This window comes from Macaca fascicularis, chromosome 10, assembly GCF_037993035.2.
Source record: "Macaca fascicularis isolate 582-1 chromosome 10, T2T-MFA8v1.1".
Taxonomy (NCBI): domain Eukaryota; kingdom Metazoa; phylum Chordata; class Mammalia; order Primates; family Cercopithecidae; genus Macaca; species Macaca fascicularis.
In genome coordinates, this window is record NC_088384.1 from 9,680,046 (window position 1) to 9,698,777 (window position 18,732).

The following is an 18,732-nucleotide window of genomic DNA, read 5'->3' on the forward strand; positions in this document are numbered from 1 at the left end:
CAAAAATTAGCCGGGCGTGGTGACACATGCCTGTAATCCCAGCTACTTGGGAGGCTGAGGCAGGAGAATCGCTTGAATCTGGGAGGCAGAAGTTGCAGTGAGCCGAGATTGCACCACTGTACAAAGCCAGACTCCGTTTCAAAAAAAAAAGCAGGTGTCTGATGTCCCCAACCGCCTCTGTCCAGGAAGGGCAGGAGGACTCCCTAGAAGCGGAGATAAATGGGGTGGGAGAGATAGTGGGGAAGCATCCGAGGTCATGGAGCAGCCTTGGCTAGAGGGAGCAGAGGAACCACTCACGGTCTGTGTCCTGGCTCCATCCACCTCCCTACCCAAGAGGAGGCTCTGGTCTGCCCCCAGACGGTCCCAGCACCCAGCAGAGGGCCCACCCAGGTGGTGCTGGTTGAGTGACTGAACTGGGGAACCATAGGAAGAAAGAGAGGCCAGGCCCGGCGCGGTGGCTCACGCCTATAATCCCAGCACTTTGGGAGGCCGAGGCGGGTGGATCACGAGGTCAGGAGTTCAAAACCAGCCTGGCCAAGATGGTGAAACCCCATCTCTACTAAAAATACAAAAATTAGCCGGGCGTGGCGGTGGGCGCCTACAATCCCAGCTACTCAGGAGGCTGAGGCAGCTAATTGCTCGAACCTGGGAGGCAGAGCTTGCAGTGAGCCGATATCGCGCCATTGCACTCCAGCCTGGGCAACAGAGCGAGACTCCATCTCAAAAAAAAAAAAAAAAAAGAAAAGAAAGAAAGAAACAAAGAAAGGGGGGCCCCAGGAGAGCTCGGTCCCACCCAGCAGGCGGGGGCAGGGCAGGGCAGAGTGTTCCCCCCGCCTCCCCGCTTCCTCCCCGAGGGCCCCGGAGGCCCACTCAGCCTCAGTCCCCACTTGTGCGGAGGCGCCGGCACCATGAAGCGAGGGCCCCGGAGCCTGCGGGGCAGGGACGCGCCAGCCCCCACGCCCTGCGTCCCGGCCGAGTGCTTCGACCTGCTGGTCCGGCACTGCGTGGCCTGCGGACTCCTGCGCACGCCGCGGCCGAAACCGGGTAAGGAGGACCCACCGGGCGCGCGGCGCCGGCAGCCGCGGGGAGGACGGGGCCCCGACCGCCACGGCGAAGGCAGAGCCCCGACCCCTGGGGGCGCCGAGGGCTGAAAGGACCCTGTGGGCAGGGCCTGGAGGGGCCCGCCATCACCGCGCGGCCCTCACCGCCGCCTCTCTCCCTCCCCTTGTCCACCGCCCCCCCCCGGCTGTCCCTCCCCTCCCCGGCCAGCCTCGCCCCCCTCCGCCCCTCCCCGTCCCCGCTCCTCCCTCCCCTCGGCCCCCTGCCCTCCCTCCCTGTCCCCTCCCGCAGCAGCCCCGGCCAGCAGCCCTGCGCCCAGGACGGCGCTGCAGCCGCAAGAGTCGGTGGGCGCGGGGGCCGGCGAGGCGGCGCTGTCCCTACCCGGGCTGCTCTTCGGCGCCCCCGCGCTGCTGGGCCTGGCACTGGTCCTGGCGCTGGTCCTGGTGGGCCTGGTGAGCTGGAGGCGGCGACAGCGGCGGCTTCGCGGCGCGTCCTCCGCAGAGGCCCCCGACGGAGACAAGGACAAGGACGGTGAGTTCCGTGTGTAGCGGAACCAGTCCGAGCGGGGCACAGGGGCTGGGGTGTCGGGACGGCCTAGGGGGTGATGCATGGCCCCTGGGAGTAGTGAAGGGCTGTAAGGGGAAACGGAGACAGAGAGCGGAAAAGAGTTTGCTCTGAGGAGCTCAGGCTGGGGACGGAGACATAGTCCTGCGCCTGAGACCCTGGTCGGAGCCAGGAACAGCTCTGCCCTGCCATACCCCAGTGTGAGGAAGAGACAGTTCGCGGGAAGGGGGCCCCGTCTGAAGGAGGAGCCTGTCCTGCCCTTTGGGAGTCTAACGGAGCTTGATTCCCCCATAAATCCCTGCAGGGTTTGCCAGACAGCCCCAGCTCCCCAACTCCCTGCCCTGCCAGCTCCCCACTGGCCAGGCCTCTGAACTCAGGGTCAGCCATGTGCCACCCCTCCCCACCCTGCAGTGGGCTTCATTTGACGGAGTACTGCCCCTCCAGAGGAGTCTTCTAGGGGAGGGAGAGAAGGCTGTGACCCAGTACCGAGCCTCTATCCCCTCTGCCCTGCCCCAGAACCCCTGGACAAGGTCATCATTCTGTCTCCGGGAATCTCTGATGCCGCAGCTCCTGCCTGGCCTCCTCCTGGGGAAGACCCAGGAACCACCCCACCTGGCCACAGTGTCCCTGTGCCAGCCACAGAGCTGGGCTCCACTGAACTGGTGACCACCAAGACGGCCGGCCCTGAGCAACAGTAGCAGGGAGCCGGCAGGAGGTGGCCCCTGCCCTCCCTCTGGACCCCTGCCAGGGTCTTGGAAATCAAATTTTGCTCTTCACTCCAGCATGCACATGCCCTCTTTCTGGGACCAGGCTAACCCTGCAGAAGCACAGACACTACAGACCACAGCGTTCAGCCCCCATGGAGTTTGGTGTGCTCACCTTTGGCTTCAGACCACACCATCTTTGACAGCCCTTGAAGGTGGTAGCCCAGCTCCTGTTCCTGTGCCTTCAAAAGGCTGGGGCACTATGAGTAAGAGACCGCTTTTAAAATGGGGAAGGCACCATTAAGCCAAAATGAGTCTGAAAAAGGACCAAGTGGGAGGATGCCTAATTTGTAGCTGGGTAGTTTTTTGTGTTTGTTTGATTTTTTTATTTTTTGAGACGAGTCTTGCTCTGTCGCCAGGCTGGAGTGCAGTGGCATGATCTCACCTCACTGAAACCTCCAACTCCTTGGTTCAAGCGATTCTCCTGCCTCAACCTCCTGAATAGCTGGGATTGCAGGCATGCACCACCACAGTCAGCTAATTTTTGTATTTTTAGTAGAGACGGGATTTCACCACATTGGCCAGGATGGTCTCGATTTCCTGACCTCGTGATTTGCCCTCTTCGTCTTCCCAAAGTGCTGGGATTACAGGCATGAGCCACCGCACCTGGTCTTGTTTTGTTTTGTTTTGTTTTGTTTTGTTTGAGACACGGTCTTGCTGTATCACCCAGGCTGGAGTGCAATGATGGGTCCCCAGTACATTGCAGCCTGGGCTCAAGCGATCTTTCTGCTTCAGCCTCCTGAGTAGCTGCGACTACAGGTGCTCCACCTTGCCCAGCTAATCTTTTTTTTTTTTTTTTTTTTTTTAAAGACAGGTCTGGATATGTTGCCCAGGCCAGTCTCAAATTCCTAGCCTCAGGCAGTCCTCCCCAAAGGGCTGGGATTATAGGCATGAGGCACTGGGCCTGGCCGCTATTTCTTTTTTTTTTTTTTTTTTTGAGATGGAGTCTCGCTCAGTCCCCCAGGCTGGAGTGCAGTGGCCAGATCTCAGCTCACTGCAAGCTCCGCCTCCCGGGTTCACGCCATTCTCCTGCCTCAGCCTCCCGAGTAGCTGGGACTACAGGTGCCCGCCACCTCGCCCGGCTAGTTTTTTGTATTTTTTTAGTAGAGACGGGGTTTCACCGTGTTAGCCAGGACGGTCTCAATCTCCTGACCTCGTGATCCGCCCGTCTCGGCCTCCCAAAGTGCTGGGATTACAGGCTTGAGCCACCGCGCCCGGCCTGCTATTTCTTTAATACCTGCCCTCAGAGCCGTCCTGCTTTTAAACTGATGCAAATGGTGGCAGTGCATAATCAGTTCATGGGTTTGCTTGCTTTGGGATTTAGTACAAGATTATTTAAAGAAATAACAAAGGAGAAAAGATTGAACTGGATTTTGCTGATTGTCAGGTATCTGTACCCCAGGGTCAACCCCTGAGATTGGCCCAATCTGCCAGAACCTAAGATGCCATTTTGACCACAGTGGTAGCTTCTAGAGCCACAAGCCTGCATTTGAGAGGAGATGTGCAGCCTCCAAGGCTGGACTCCATACTCAAGCTGAAGGAACATATTGGCAGGCAGCTCTCTCAGGGTCCACCTGAGGTTCCAGCTGCTCCAAGACACAGCATGTTCAGCCATATACACGGAAGGGCTGGGACCTACAGGAGGCTCCTTTGTGTAGAGGCCAGGGCAGGCCTGTGACCTTGAACCAGGTGGACATGAGGTTCCTTGAACTCCCTTCTCTCTCTGGCTTGTTCCCCTGAAGCACTGGCCTCCCAGTGCTGGGTTCATTTGGCCATCCTGTGCCAGTCCCCTGGGCACCCACTGTCACAGTGGAAGCTGCTCCCTCCTCTTACAGCCCCAAGCTGTTCCTTGCTCTGGGGCCTGGGGACAAGACCGTCTCTGCACTCCTGGATGACACTGTGCACCCCCCGTCAGCCGCCTCCTGCCTGCCCTCCTGCACAGGGTCAGAACCTCCGGAGCTGGACTCCACCCTGGGCAGCTTCCTTGGAACTTGTTGCAGCTTGGCATCTTTGGAAGGGAGCACTGGACTAAGAGTCAGAAGGTGGAGTTCTGGGCACTGTCTTTCCACTCGTGGACCCTGGGCATGTTCTGTTCCATGCATCAGATGTTTTCTGCCTGCTTCCCCCTGAGCTGCCACCAGAGCTGCCTGTAGACCCCTGCTTCTCCTGCCCCTCCTATCCCTTGCCAGGCCTCTGGACTCAGTGCTTCCTGTCCCAAGGACCTGTTGTGTGCCCAACTCAGAAGACAGTGGCCACTTGCATCCAGGTCTCTGCCTGGCTACTCGCTCCGTGAACCCATCTCAGATGCCCCTGCCCCCAGGGAGCCAGGTGACAGGGTGAGGTCAAGTGACAAGCAGTAGGTATGGGAGAGGGTTGGTGGGGTCAGGCCCACATGGGCCCAGCCATCCACTCCCCTTCCATCTGGGGTTGGGGGAGTCTGAGCTGCTCCTGGCCACCCTATGTCCCACCCCATTTTCTCCTGGCCACCCCACCTCCCACCCCATCTTCTCCTGGCCACCCCACCTCCCACCCCATCTTCTCCTGGCCACCCCGTCTCCCACCCCATCTTCTCCTGGCCACCCCGTCTCCCACCCCATCTTCTCCTGGCCACCCCGTCTCCCACCCCATCTTCTCCTGGCCACCCCGTCTCCCACCCCATCTTCTCCTGGCCACCCCGTCTCCCACCCCATCTTCTCCTGGCCACCCCGTCTCCCACCCCATCTTCTCCTGGCCACCCCGTCTCCCACCCCATCTTCTCCTGGCCACCCCGTCTCCCACCCCATCTTCTCCTGGCCACCCCGTCTCCCACCCCATCTTCTCCTGGCCACCCCGTCTCCCACCCCATCTTCTCCTGGCCACCCCGTCTCCCACCCCATCTTCCCCTGGCCACCCCGTCTCCCACCCCATCTTCTCCTGGACACCCCGTCTCCCACCCCATCTTCTCCTGGACACCCCGTCTCCCACCCCATCTTCTCCTGGCCACCCCGTCTCCCACCCCATCTTCTCCTGGACACCCCGTCTCCCACCCCATCTTCTCCTGGACACCCCGTCTCCCACCCCATCTTCTCCTGGACACCCCGTCTCCCACCCCATCTTCTCCTGGCCACCCCGTCTCCCACCCCATCTTCTCCTGGCCACCCCGTCTCCCACCCCATCTTCTCCTGGCCACCCCGTCTCCCACCCCATCTTCTCCTGGACACCCTGTCTCCCACCCCATCTTCTCTTGGTTCCCCCACCTCCTACCCCATCTTCTCCTGGCCACCCCGTCTCCCACCCCATCTTCTCCTGGACAACCCCATCTCCCACCCCATCTTTTGCTACAGCTAGGGTTAGCTCAGCAGGTGAAAACCCCGAGGGTGGGTGAAACCCCTCTGGGGCCCAGACATGCAAACCTTGGTCATCTCTCTGGCCCTGCCAGCCAGTAGGAAGTTTCCCCTGAGTTCTTAGTTTTGTCTTCTGAAAAATGAGCGGTTGGATGCAAGGTTCTCCTCCCAGCCTGTGGTCCCCAGAGAAGGACAGGAAAGAACCTTAGATAATTCTCATATGCATTTCACAGATGAGGAAACTGAGACCCAGAGCCGCCACATCGATCCCTCATCTGATCTTTATAAGAGTACCTGGAGGAGGAGGGTGGGGTGTTTGTGTTTGCTTAAATTTTTTTGAATGAAAAGAATGAAGATGGGCGTTTTGTAGACAATCTGGAAGTTCTGGACCGGAATCCATGATGTAGTCAGGGCAGACATGACCCGTGTCCAGTAACCCCAGGCCTCGAGTGTGTGGTATATTTTTCTATATAATTGTAATCATTCTATACATACCAATTCATGTCTTGACCATCATATTAATATTTGGTAAGTTTTTCTCTCTTTAAATACTTCACAATAAAGTTTTCAACATGGTAAGGTTTTCTACCCGGGCATTTGGATACTTTGGTTTTTGCTGTTGTGGCCAAGATGGCCTCCTTCTACATGGTCCTGGGCAGGGGTCTCTGTTTCCCAGCACAGTTGTTGTGCCAAAGGCCTTGACTTTTTTTTTTTTTTTTTGAGATGGATTTTCACTCTTGTTGCCCAGGCTGGAGTGCAATAGTGCAATCTCGGCTCACTGCAACTTCCACCTCCTGGGTTCAAGTGATTCTCCTGCCTCAGCCTCCTAAGTAGCTGGGATTACAGGCATGCGGCACCACACCCGGCTAATTTTGTACTTTTAGTACAGACAGGGTTTCTCCATGTTGGCCAGGCTGGTCTCGAACTTCTGACCTCAGGTGATCCGCCCGCCTGGCCTCCCACAGTGCTGGGATGACAGGCGTGAGAACCGCCTCCACCCTGCCAGCCTTGACCTTTTTAAAGTTCCCTGTTGGTCCATTTTTTCTCCTGCAAATCTAGACCATTTCACATCCACGAGCAGTGACTATATGGTCCAGTTTGCAGATAGGAAAAGAGAGGCCCTGTGAGGTAACGGGATCCAGCCCAAGATACAACAGGTGGGTGGTGGAGCTGGGTGAAACCTGGGTTCCCACGCCTGGCCGGCATGCCTGCCCAGCAGAAGGTCATTGACCCGGACACCCTCCTTGGGAGCGGAGAATTCGGGGACTGATGCCAGGCCCCACCTCTTGGTTTCATCACTACTCAGATTTTCTCCCTATCTGGTCTCTCTTTTCGGTAAGAGGGATCCCAGACAGACTCTGGAAGGGCCGTTTTCAGGGTGGGAATGGAAGGGAAAAGGCCCCTCTCTGAGCCTGTGTTTCGGGCCAGCTTTTCCTGAAGGAGGGTCTGATTTCAACCAGGTCCCCAGGACCCTGGCCAGTGGGGGCAGGGCTGGCTGAAGTCTCGCTTCCTCCTGGGGCTTCCCGCAGGCCCCTTTCACTTCCTGCCTGGTAGCCAGAGGCTGGGGGCTCCGGGAGGGGTTGAGGAGCCCAGCTGGTGAGGCCAGGGAGGAAGGCCCCTCACCTTCGTTTCAGCAGGGATGGCACAACACGGCACTATCCCTACAAGCTGGTAGTACCTCCCTGGGCCTCAACTTTCTGGGCCCCTCTTCCCATCTGCAAAATGCGGCTTTTGAGGGCCACCCAGCTGTCCTTGAAGATTAAAGAGGTCATGTGGCATGTAGGGACAGAGGGACCCCTGCCAGGGCCAGGGAACGCCCCCAGCAGGGAAGTGTGAGCAGGCCTAGTCCTGCCCTCATGACCCCGGGGGGCGGGGGGAGAGAATGGGGGTGCGGTAGAAACGACTGCCCCAAATAGCGGAATAGCGGGCAGAGTCAGGGAGCAACCGGGAGGAAAGAGGTGCCAGTGTTCCCCGCCGCTGCGCTTTCCTCCCGGGACTCAGACGGGCGCTCAGTGGTTGGCGTGGGGTACGGGGGGAGGGACGCTACTGGGGTCCCGAGACCCAGGTGAACCTTGGGCATCTCTCCACTCCCCTAGACTGCGGATAATCTAAGATCCAGGCCCGAATCCAGGGACTCCGGGGCGGGCGAGTCTCTGAGCCGCTCCTGCAGTCAGCCCCGGCCACCACCGGCCCCGGGCGGTTTGGGCGTGGGGCGGGGACTGGGGGCGGGGTGCGGCCGAGGGGCGGGGTCAAGAAGAGAGGCGGGGCTGAGGGACCCCCAAGTCTCAAGGTGGCCGGAAAGGGGCGGGGCCAGAGGCATGCCGAAGGGGTGGGGTCAAGGCCAAGGGGCGCGGAAAAAGCGTGGGACCGGATAAGGGGCAGGACCAAGGCCAAGGGCACCTGCTTAGGGCTCCCGACCTCTGCGCCCTCGGGAGTCCGTCTCCTCAGGCGCATCCCGAGCCCTGGGGGCCTGGATGCGGCCCACGGCCCCGACTGAAGGGCGAGGCTCAGGGGAGAGGACGCGAGACGCCTCCGCCCGAAACTGCGACCCAGGAGCAGGGGGACTGGCAGGAAGGGCGCACCTGTCCCCATGCACGCGCTGTGGCCTCCGCGGAGCTCTGCCCTGTCTTGGTTCCCGCGCTAAGGTCTCGGTGTCCGCTCCGGATTCGCACGTACACTGAGGGCTTTGGAGGGTCCTGAAGGGGGAGCGCGTGGGAGCGTTCAGGCAGAGCGACTACCTGTGACAGCTAAAGTGCTGATCCTGAGGCACGGCGGTGTGCGGGCGGGGGAGACGGTGTCGGGGGCATCGGGTTGGGGGGCCGAGCCCCAGCTCGCAGCCCCCCAGTCTCGCCGCTCCCTGGCGACCTCAGGAGCCCGGGCGCCCCTTCCCTCCCACGGGCAGCTGGAGCCTGAGTCAGAGTTGCCTCGCGGGAGACAAAGACAGCCGTGGGCCCTCCCTCCAGACCCCTCCTGGTACCGGCATTTGCACCAGCAGGGAGCCCAGAGTCCCCCAAGAACCTCTGCTTTTTGGGTAACTGCATCATTGAGGAAATGGAAGTGAAATTAGCTTAGGAACGAGGCCTTGGAGGCTTGTGGGTGGCATCCGCGGTCATGGTCTTCTCAGCCTGGCTTCAGTGGGAACTCCCACCAGGCCACATGTACCTGGGTATTTCCTGTCTGGGGCCCACTGCTTCTCCCTGTAACCCTGCCGAAATGCCGGTAGCCCATCTTGCAGATGACAAAACTGAGGCCTAGAAAGGTTGAATGGCCCTGGAGAGCAGGAATTCCAACCCTGTCAGCCTGGCTCCAAAATAAAGGATAAAGGCTGGGCGCAGTGGCTCGCACTTGTAATCCCAGCACTTTGGGAAGTCAAAGTGGGCCGATTATTTGAGGTCAGGAGTTCCAGAGCCGCCCTGCCAACATGCTGAAACCCTGTCTCTACTAAAAATACAAAAATTAGGCCAGGCCTGGTGGCTCACGCCTGTAATCCCAGAACTTTGGGAGGCCGAGGCAGGCGGATCACCTGAGGTCAGGAGTTCACGACGAGCCTGATCAATATGGTGAAACCCTGTCTCTACTAAAAATTACAAAAATTAGCCAGGTGTGGTGGTGTGCATCAGTAATCCCAGCTCCTCGAGAGGCTGAGGCAGGAGAATCGCTTGAATCCGGGAGGCAGAGGTTGGAGTGAGCCAAGATCGAGCCACTGCATTCTAGCCTGGGCGACAGTGTGAGACTCTATCTCAAAACAAAACAAAACAAAACAAAACAAAACAAAAATTAACCAGGCATGGTGGCAGGTCCCTATAAATCCCAGCTACTCGGGAGGCTGAGGCAGGAGAATTGGTTGAATCCAGGAGGCAGAGGTTGCAGTGAGCCGAGATCACACCACTGCACTCCAGCCTGGGCAACAGAGGGATACTCCGTCTCAAAAAAATAAATTAAATAAATAAATAAATAAATAAAACCTAGAAACTCTGGGCATGTGGGGCTGGAAAGGGATTCCAGGAAGAGAGGGCAGCCTGATGTCCAGGCAGGGGGTAGGTGAGCCTGGGTCAGGTGTTGGCGAGGGCCCTGTCGTGGGGTAGGAGTGCTTCCTGGGTGTGCTGAACTGGCCACAATGTGGATTGAGGGTTCATAGTGCAGGTTCCAGGCCAGACCCTGCCCTTCCTGGCTGTGTGCCAGTCACAGCAAGTCACTTCCTCTCTCTGAGTCTTGAGTTTCTCTCTAGGAAATCCCAAACCTTTCCCAGGGCTCAGCAGAGCTGGCAGACTGGTCACCAACCATCTAATATGGAGACATTGAGGCCCAGCACAAGCTGGTTGTCATGTCCACACCTTTCAGGACCCCCAGCCTTCCCAAGCCAGAACTGAGCACCAGGTGAGGGCTAGACATGGAGGAAGGCCGTTTGTGCACAGGAGCATGTGTGTGACACACATGTGTGCACACGCATGCCCACCGTGCAGGGAGGGCCCTCATAGTCATGCTAGCCCTGGACATGCACACTCTTGCTTTCACCCAAGCACGCGCAGACACCCGTACACTCGAGCTGCCAACATTGGGAGCTGGGGGCGGGGCGGGTGCCCTTCAGGAGCAGGGACTCAGCTCCTCTGCCCGCCCCGCGGGGCTCACTGCAGATGCCAGGGGTTATTTTAAGCCTGGATCAATGGATGAATTTTGGTGACACAGGCTTGGTGGTAGTGGAGGGGGGCAGGCAGAAGAGATAAGGGGTGGGTGCCCTGGAGCCTTGATGGGGTGAGAGACCCTGGGGTTCAGGGCAAAGGGGTCACTCCTCGGCTGGGCTGCTCTGTCTCCAGATCCCCTCGCCCAGCACATGGCCAGGCACCTGGGGCAGTGTCAGCTGAATGGGCAATCAGATCCCAGGACTCAGCCAGTCAGGGTCAGCTGGGCTCTGTGTTCGCAGCTGCCTTTTCCTGCTCCACTCACTCCCTGCGGCCAGGTGTTCCCATGGAGAGGAGAGGGTATCCAGTGCCTGGCACAGACCCAGTAGTTGTGGTTACCTATGGCTGCTGACCGACCACTGCATCAGATTGAGACGGGGAGGAAGGCATGTGTGTGTGAGTGTGTATGGGGGGGGTGTTGGGGGTTGGACATCAGTCACTGGGAGGGGCTGGAATCCACTTCCTTCATGGGACAAATGGCTGTCACTATGTACATGTATTTGAAGGCCTGAAGGGGTCAACATGAGGAAAGCACCCAGTACCAGAAGAGTGGGGGCAGGAGGGGGTCCAGAAAGGGGGAGCACTGGGAGACTTGCTCTGACCCAGCAGGGTCACCCTAACTTGGAAGAGTCCCCAGTTCCAAGGGGGCAGAGACAAGCCTCTTTCAACCCAGTGCTCAGCAATTGGTGGGAAAGGTAGGAGAAGTGGCCCCCCTCAGAGCCCCTGCAGCCTCCAGGGCAGTGGGCAGAGGGCGGTGGGGACTTCAATACCAGCAGTGCGGGTTGTGCCACGGATTCCATTTCTAGGAATGCCACCTAAGGAAGCAGGAAAGGACGTTCCAGAAAGTAGAGCTCAGAAGCTCTGAGAAGAATCACAAATGAGAAGTTTCTTTTTCTTTTTTTTTTTTAAGACAGTCTCAATCTATTGCCCAGGCTGGAGTGCAATTTTTGTATTTTTAGTAGAGGTGCGGTTTCACTGTGTTGGTCAGGCTGGTCTCCAACTCCTGACCTCATGATCCACCTGCCTCAGCCTCCCAAAGTGCTGGGATTACAGGCGTGAGCCACTGCCCCCAGCCAAACGAAAAGTTTAAGGATGGCAAAAAGTAAACTACAAACCAGTTGCAATCCAGATGTAAAGTGTGGCATATTTTAGTGTGGTTGTCTCTGGCCATGGGATTAAAACAATTTCATTTAATTCCTTTGTTCATCTGTGTTTTTCTTCTAAACTGGTAATAAGGAGTCCTTTAATGAGGGCGCATTTTCAGGACTGGATGGGAAGTGTGTGTAGGTGTGTGTGCACACGTGTGTGTGTAGGTGGGGGGAACAGGCTGTCTTTGGCCAGGGCACAAGGAGAAGCTCTGAGGGGGAAGGTTACCTCCTCTTCCTGTCTGAACCCATTAATACCTGAAATTAGCCTGTCAGCCCCTCCTGTCAGGCAACAGACTTGATCCTCCTTAAAATGTAAATCCTTCCTCTTCTTCTCCCCGAGCTTCTCCACTTTCATAAGCTGATCCCAGTTCCTGAGTGAAGGATGGATGGAAAGGGTACCAGGAGGGACCCTAGGGAGCCCCAAATGCTTCATCTCACAGAAACTAGGCGCTGGAGTCCTATCGTTCAGAGGCCTGAGCTGCACACTGGGTCAATTGCGCGCCCAGTCCTTGCCCTCCTGCTGTTTCCGTCTGGACAGAGGGAGGTTCCATATCGACCCCTACCTCCTGGAAGGGGCAGATTATGAGTCTGCCCTCCAAGAAGAGTTTTTGATGTTAAGATGAGATACTGAGGCAGGGAGAAGCCCGGCACCAGCACCTTCTCCCGTTCAACTCAACCCCGAAAACACCACTGGGCCTGCTGGGACCAGGTCCGGGCTCCTTAGGGCTCCCACACCCTACCCCTCGGTTTGTGAAAGGACCTGCGGGTCGGCGCAGGGCGGAGGTCTTCCTCTTCCAGGCTTTCCTTTTCCAGGGCAGGGGCGAGCCCAATCCCCCTCTCCTCACACCTGGGGAGGGAGCAGATCGCGGAAGTGCATCAGCCAGGCTGTGCCCATCGACGAGGGGATGGGGACATCCCTGGACCCCAGTCCAGCGTTCGAGAGGTTCTGGAACTGGGCTCGCGCCGCGGGGTAAATCCTTGGCCCTCTGAAGCGGCGCTGCCAGGGGAAGTCCTTCCCATTTGACAGGTGGGAAAATAGAGGCGCCGAGAGGGGAAGGGGCTCTTCTTATGTTATGATCAGAACGGACAGAGAGGACGGGAAGGAGGTGAGAGGCTGGTCCTGCTCGTCCCAGGGCAATTCCGGGCTGCTTTGACCTCCGCGCCTGTAAGGTACAGGTTTCCCCACCTGTAAGACAGGAATGCTCTAGTCGCGGGCCCTAGAGCTGATTCCCTTCGAGCGCCCAGTTCCGAGGAATGTTTCGGCGCAGTCTTTGGAGGGGGGTCCCCTGTGGGACCCCCCCCAGCTGCGCGGGCCCTGCTGCCCCCCTCGCCCCTCGCGGCAGCCGCGCTCCTCCCCTGGCTCTGCCTCCCTCCCGCCCTCCCTCCTCTCCCTCCCCCGCCCGCCCGAGCCCGCGCCGAGCCCGAGCGGGAGCCGGAGCCGGAGCCGGAGCCAGAGCGCGGGCTGTACGGAGCAGGCGGCGGGAAGGTAGCGGAGTCGGGCGACCCGCGGCCCCGGCGCGGCCTCCACTAGGGCCAAGACCTGCACACCTGCCGGACCGGGGAGAAGCCGGGGGCCGCGCGCAAGCGAGGACCCGCTGCCCCGCCCGGGGAAGATCCCAGGACGCGGACGGGGCAGCTCGGGTCCGAGGTGAACCTGGGCGGAGGACGCGCCCACCGGAGGTGCAGCCTCGGAGCCCCAGACCCAGCCCACTCGGGGCTGGGGTCCCCAGAGGAGGCGGACAGCCGAGGCGGCGTGAGCCGGGAGCCAGCGCGATCCCTGAGGAAGCGGAGGAGCCGAGTCGGAGGGAGCCGCGGCGCCCGGCCATGCACCGGGCGCAGTAGCGGGAGGCGCGGGCCCGATGGCGCGGGCCGGGGCGCGGGGACTGCTCGGCGGCCGCCTTCCGCCCGGGCTCCGGCTCGCGCTCGCGCTTCAGCTCGCGTTGCTCCTGGCGCGGCCGCCGTCGGGCCGCGCGGGGGCCCCGGAGGCGCAGGGTCCTGCGACGCCGGGCACTACAGCCCCGGCGGGGGGCGACCGCTGCCGCGGTTACTACGACGTGATGGGTCAGTGGGACCCGCCCTTCAACTGCAGCTCCGGCGCCTACAGCTTCTGCTGCGGCACGTGCGGCTACCGCTTCTGCTGCCACGACGGGCCGCGGCGCCTCGACCAGAGCCGCTGCTCCAACTACGACACGCCGGCCTGGGTCCAGACAGGCCGGCCGCCCGCCCGCGCCCGCGACACCGCAGCGCCCCGGGACCCGGGCCGCGAGCGCAGCCACACGGCCGTCTACGCGGTGTGCGGCGTCGCCGCGCTGCTGGTGCTGGCCGGCATCGGGGCGCGCCTGGGCCTGGAGAGGGCGCACAGCCCGCGCGCGCGGCGCACCGTAACCAGGTGAGCGCGCGCCTCCCATGGACCCCCGCCCGCTCCTCGGACTGCTCTCCCTGCCGGCTGATCCTTCCCGCCTCTCTCGAAGCGCTGGTCCTCCCAGCAGGCCCCTTCTCTGGGTTTTCCTGTTTCCGTCTCCCCCCGCTCCCCCCCTCCCCAGTTCATCAGGGAGACACCGGACACCGCCCTGACTTCCCTTGACCTTCCGCCCGCCCGTGCTGGGCGCCGCACCGCCTTTCCCTGCTCAAGTAGCCTCTGGAGGGCGGGGAGGCTTGAGGGGGGCAGGTAGCCTTGGACAGAGAGCACCGGGTCACTGTCCAGGGTAAGGGGCGCCGCTGGCCAGGAGGGTGACCGGGCGTCTTGGGCACAGGGAAAGGAAGGGGCGCTTGGCTCTCTGGGTGCCCATCTCCTGCTTCTCCCCACTCTTCCCTCCCCTTTTCCACCTCCCACCTCTCCCCTGCCCCCATAGCTGCGACTCAGGGCTGCCCTTCCCTCCTTGGGTTTCAGAGGCCTCCCCCCACTCACCCCATGCCACAGCTCCCAGGTGAAGGTCAGGGCTCCCTCTGCGTAGAAGGGGGACTCTGGAACACAGTCGTGTGTTGCTGAGGCCAGGACAGGTGCTTGCTGCATTCTGAGCTTTGTGTGAAGTGGGCACTACAGGGTCCAGGTCCCCTTCCTCGGTTGGAACGAGGACTCTGGGACTCTATATGTCCTGACCCTGAAACTCCCACCCACATGCCACACGTGGCACTCACATGCCCCCAGCAACCCCCATGCCCTGGGGCCTGTGCCCTCATCCACCAGGTCCCAGCACCCTTTGGGTCTGTGGGCGGCTGACACCGAATATGACAGGCTGGTATTTAGAAGTGACCATAGAGAAGCCTTCATGCCCTGGTGGGCCAGATGTGGACGCTTCCCCCTCCTGGGCCTCAGAGGCAGGGAGTGAGGGCTTCCTTGGCACTCCAGCACCCCTCGCTCCCCAAACCACAGTGCCCACTTTCTCCCAGAGAGCTATAGGGTGAAGCTCGGGCTGGCACCCTGGCCTCTACCCTCAGCTCCTGCACTGCCTTCAGGAGGTGAAGCCTCCTGGCCTGGCTTCTGGATGCTGCAGGGGTAGGGGCTGGGCTGCCCAAATTTGGGGGCCCTTCATTATGGGTTAGGGTAGCACGGAAGAGGCCTGGGTATGTCTTTGACAGGGGCGGGGAAAAAGGAACTGAGGGCCATGATGGTGAGGGGTGACTGCGGCAGCCCAGCTGACATGTTCATCCTGAACTCCCTGCACCTGCTGGGGATGGGACAGCAGGTTTGGTGATGCCTCAGGAAGGCGGCGCCCACCCATGCTGTGCTGTGTGGTGTAGGCCAGTCCCTTCTCCTTTCTGGGCTTCAGGCTCCCATGGCCCCTGACTCCCTTTTCTCTGCTGGGGAGACCTGGAATGGAGCATAGGCTCGTGTGTGGGTATGTCCTGAGTCCCTGCCCTCCCCTTGATTCTCACCCTTCATTCTGCTGTGTTGGGGCTGAAGGCCAGGGAAGGCTTCTCAGAGGGCTTGGGTGGGGGGCATCTGGAAAGAGTTTGTGCAAAGGCCCAAAAGCGTGGAGGTTACTCAGCTGTCGGGGAGAGAGGAGCTGGCGGTGCTTGCCCAGAGATGAGACCACAGAGGTGAGCCGCTGGGGGTGGGCAGGGCAGGAAGGTCAGCCCAGGCAGGTACTAGGATGATTTCAGACCCTGCCACCAAACCTGAAGCCAAACCTTGGCCATCCCTGGTGTCCTGCCTCCTGAATGCCCTTCACAAATCAGCCATTTGAGGCTCCAGCCCCAGAAGCAGAGTCAGGCTGAGTAGGAGAAAATCATGGGTTCCGGGTTCTGAAGGCAGCTGGGCTGCACAGACACTGTCACATCACAGCTGGGTGGGGGCTGGGTGATGGGTCCAGGGAGGTGGCTGCCCAAGCCTGTGGGTCCTGGGCTGCCACCAGGGGGTCTCCCAGCATCCCCTTTCCCTCATCCATCTATCCTTCATGCCTGGGATGGCAGCTTTATCCCAGGTCCCAGCAGAAGCCACAGCTGCAGGGGCAGTTACGCAGGCAGGTAAATAAGGCATCCTGGGCCGGTGCGGTGGCTCACACTTGTAATCCCAGCACTTTGGGATTACAAGTAGACGCTGCAGCCCGACTATGCCAAGGAGGCCGAGACTGGAGGAGTTGGAGACCAGCCTGGCCAGCATGGTGAAACCCCATCTCTAATAAAAATACAAAATTTAGCCAGGTGTGGTGGCAGGCACCTTATAATCCCAACTACTCGGGAAGCTGAGACTGGAGAATTGCTGAACTGGGGAGTTGGAGGTTGCAGTGAGCCGAGATTGCACCATTGCACTCCAGTCTGGGCAACAGAGCGAGACTCTGCTTCAAAAATAAATAAATAAATAAAAAATAAATAAATAGAGGATTCCTGGAGGAGGCCGCTAATGGGGTCTGAAGAATGAGTAGCAGTTTTTTTGGGAGGAGAGGCAGGAAAGCAGAGAAAGCTTGCATTGGGAGGGGAGGCTCACCTGGGGAAGGTTCCGGAGAGTGGCCTCCAGGGAGGGGAGGGGAGGGGAGCCTCATTAGAGTTTCCTGACCTGCTCTGGGAAGCAAGGGTCTTGGGGCCACAGGTGAGGCTGGCAGATACTGCCTGGGAGGGGAAGCTCGTGTGTGACTTCGAGCACTGGAGAGGAAGGCCTGGAGAGGCTGAAAGAACTGCCCAGGGCCACACGGTGAGACGGTGATGGCGGGGGCTGGCTTTTGATGAGGTAGGAGACTGAGAGGGTCACCTCTGACCGCTGTCCCTGCAGGGCGCTGACGGAGCTTCTGAAGCAGCCGGGCCCCCAGGAGCCATTGCCTCCCAGCCTGGGCCCGCCCCTGGGTGGCTGTGTCCAGGTGCAGATGGGGGACGGCCTCCCCCGGGGCTCCCCCCACTACAGCTCAGGTGAGTCGGTGGCGGGCGGGGCTGAGCACGCGGAGGGGCGTGAGAGGCTGAGAGGGGGTCCCTCGGCTGGGGCGTGGAGGCTTCCCCGGTGGAAATGAGCCGCGGCCTCTGCGGGTGAGGGGCCCGACCGGCCAGCCAGCTCCCAGGGATGGAGAGAGACCCCCCACGGGTCCTGTGGCCTCGAGACTGGGGTACTGTGATGTGTGAGGAAGGTTCCAGATGCAGGATTTGCTGGCCGGGCCTGTGATCTGAGGCTCCGGCTCCGGAGCCTCCCCCTGGGTCTCTCGAGAGGCAGGCAGGCTTGGCAGCCCCCACGCCCCGTCTGGGTTCTGTTCCTCAGACATCCCCCATCTCGGCGGGAGCAGGTCCCAGGACTCCGCGCCTGGCTCGAGCGTCGCCTCCGGGCGAGCCGTTCATGAGGGTGGCACCCCCCGGGCTGGCTGCCGCCGCCGCTGCGCGTGACTCGGAGCCAGGCCCTGTTCCAGGCGCTGGAGGCTGCCGCGAAGACAGGCTTGGCTCGCAGCCTCGCCGGGAGAACGGTCCCCCAGGTTCTCACCGAACGGCCTCAGGGAGAGGGCTGCGGAGAGGTGACAGCGAGGGCGGAGTAACCCGGGGTATCGGGCCGAGCCGCGTCTCACTCCTCGCTCCAGACAAGAAGCGCCTCAACAAGGCGCCCCTGGGGTCAGCCGCTCTGGGACCCCCGCGCGGCCCGCGGCTGCAGGGTGGCTGCAGCTTGACACTGCAGCCCGACTACGCCAAGTACGCCACGTTCAAGGCAGCCGCGCTGAAGGCCGCAGGTGAGTGGCGGGTGCGGGCGGCGCCAGGGCACCCGGGCGCAATAGCTCAGGGACTTCGAGGCGCAGGGCCCCAGCTCCCAGCGCCAAATTCCCAGTTTCGCGCGCCCGCCGCTCGGCCAATCGGCTCCCGCGCCCCAGCGGGCCCCGCCCCCGGCCCGCCCCGGCCCGGTCTCCAGCCAGGACCCCTTGTCTGGTCCGGAGCTTGGGTGCTCGGCGCGGCATGACTCTTCCCTGCCCTGTCCCCGCAGAGGCCGGCCCGCGGGACTTCTGCCAGCGTTTTCCCGCCCTCGAGCCGTCCCCGCGGCAAACCCAGGCGGGGGCCCCGCGTCCCGCCCCGGACTTGCCTGCGCCCCTGGACGCCTGCCCCTGGGCCCCACCGGGCTACGCGCCCCCTGCTGCGCGGGGCCCCTATGCCGCCTGGACAGCCGGTCGCCCGGCCCGGACCGCCCCGCTCCGCCACCCGACGGCTCAGGCCTTCCAGGTACCTCGGCGGCCCGGTCACGCGGCCCGGCGCCAGTTCAGCGTGGAGAAGATGCCCGAGACCTTCAGCCCGCACCCCCCCGGCCTTTACCGCAGCGCGGGCCGCGGGTCCCGGTACCTAAGGACCAACAGCAAGACCGAGGTCACCGTGTGAAGCAGGGCCGCGGTCCCCTCGAGGCATGGGCTGGGGCCCTCGTCTGCCCGTTGGAGCCCCAGGCCACAGGGAGAGGAGCGCCGGCCTTAAGGTCAGCTCTTCTGTCTGCCTCAACGGCACTGGTGTCTTGGAGCCCGCAGGCGGTGGGTTCGTCTTGTACATATGCCCTTTTTTGTGGTTCCTGCCCCTGAGAATAAAGACGCCTCAGCGTGGCTGCGAGGCAGCATTGGTCATTGACTGGACAGATGGCAGTGCAGGTAGAGGGCACACGAGTGCAAAGGGTGGAGGACTGCTCCAGTGCGCTGGCCGGAGCCAGGGGGAAGTGGCTGGAGAGGGTGGCCAGGGTTGAATGTCAGGGTTAATGCCCACGCCAGTGAGAGCCCTGGGAGAGGGAACAGTTAGACTTCCTGTGCAAAGGCCC

At 61.1% G+C, this 18,732-nt stretch overlaps 2 protein-coding genes across 6 annotated transcripts; both read left to right on the forward strand.

Annotated features, from left to right (window-relative positions):
• Positions 1-878: 878 nt before the first annotated feature.
• TNFRSF13C (TNF receptor superfamily member 13C) lies at positions 879-4,205 on the forward strand. 3 transcript variants are annotated; one of them, XM_065522081.2, is made up of 3 exons: positions 879-1,044; positions 1,270-1,590; positions 2,140-4,205. In XM_065522081.2, exons 1-3 carry the CDS (start codon positions 909-911, stop codon positions 2,319-2,321), a joined length of 639 nt encoding a protein of 212 aa, XP_065378153.1. In that variant the 5' UTR covers positions 879-908; the 3' UTR covers positions 2,322-4,205. The 3 variants fall into 3 exon arrangements, with proteins under 3 accessions (XP_065378153.1, XP_045219464.2, XP_065378154.1); XM_045363529.3 differs by having other exon boundaries at positions 1,351-1,590; XM_065522082.2 differs by having other exon boundaries at positions 1,354-1,590.
• Positions 4,206-12,989: 8,784 nt separating this feature from the next.
• On the forward strand, positions 12,990-18,528 carry SHISA8 (shisa family member 8). Of its 3 annotated transcripts, none has more exons than XR_012418682.1 (4): positions 12,990-13,926; positions 16,747-16,880; positions 17,221-17,677; positions 17,926-18,528. XR_012418682.1 is itself a non-coding variant. In XM_045363531.3 (4 exons), exons 1-4 carry the CDS (start codon positions 13,397-13,399, stop codon positions 18,309-18,311), a joined length of 1,482 nt encoding a protein of 493 aa, XP_045219466.2. In that variant the 5' UTR covers positions 12,990-13,396; the 3' UTR covers positions 18,312-18,528. The 3 variants fall into 3 exon arrangements, 2 of the variants coding, with proteins under 2 accessions (XP_045219466.2, XP_045219467.2); XM_045363531.3 differs by having other exon boundaries at positions 17,246-17,677; XM_045363532.3 differs by having other exon boundaries at positions 17,366-17,677.
• Positions 18,529-18,732: the final 204 nt, after the last annotated feature.

What these genes read in the sequence shown, in the direction of transcription:
- TNFRSF13C (XM_065522081.2), top strand. Translation starts at nt 909, where the DNA reads ATGAAGCGAGGGCCCCGGAGCCTGCGGGGCAGGGACGCGCCAGCCCCC. An exon ending in CACGCCGCGGCCGAAACCGG is followed by an intron (nt 1,045 to 1,269) that starts GTAAGGAGGACC and finishes CTCCCCGGCCAG; the next exon opens with CCTCGCCCCCCTCCGCCCCT. An exon ending in CGGAGACAAGGACAAGGACG is followed by an intron (nt 1,591 to 2,139) that starts GTGAGTTCCGTG and finishes GCCCTGCCCCAG; the next exon opens with AACCCCTGGACAAGGTCATC.
- SHISA8 (XM_045363531.3), top strand. Translation starts at nt 13,397, where the DNA reads ATGGCGCGGGCCGGGGCGCGGGGACTGCTCGGCGGCCGCCTTCCGCCC. An exon ending in GCGCGGCGCACCGTAACCAG is followed by an intron (nt 13,927 to 16,746) that starts GTGAGCGCGCGC and finishes CTGTCCCTGCAG; the next exon opens with GGCGCTGACGGAGCTTCTGA. An exon ending in CTCCCCCCACTACAGCTCAG is followed by an intron (nt 16,881 to 17,245) that starts GTGAGTCGGTGG and finishes CGGCGGGAGCAG; the next exon opens with GTCCCAGGACTCCGCGCCTG.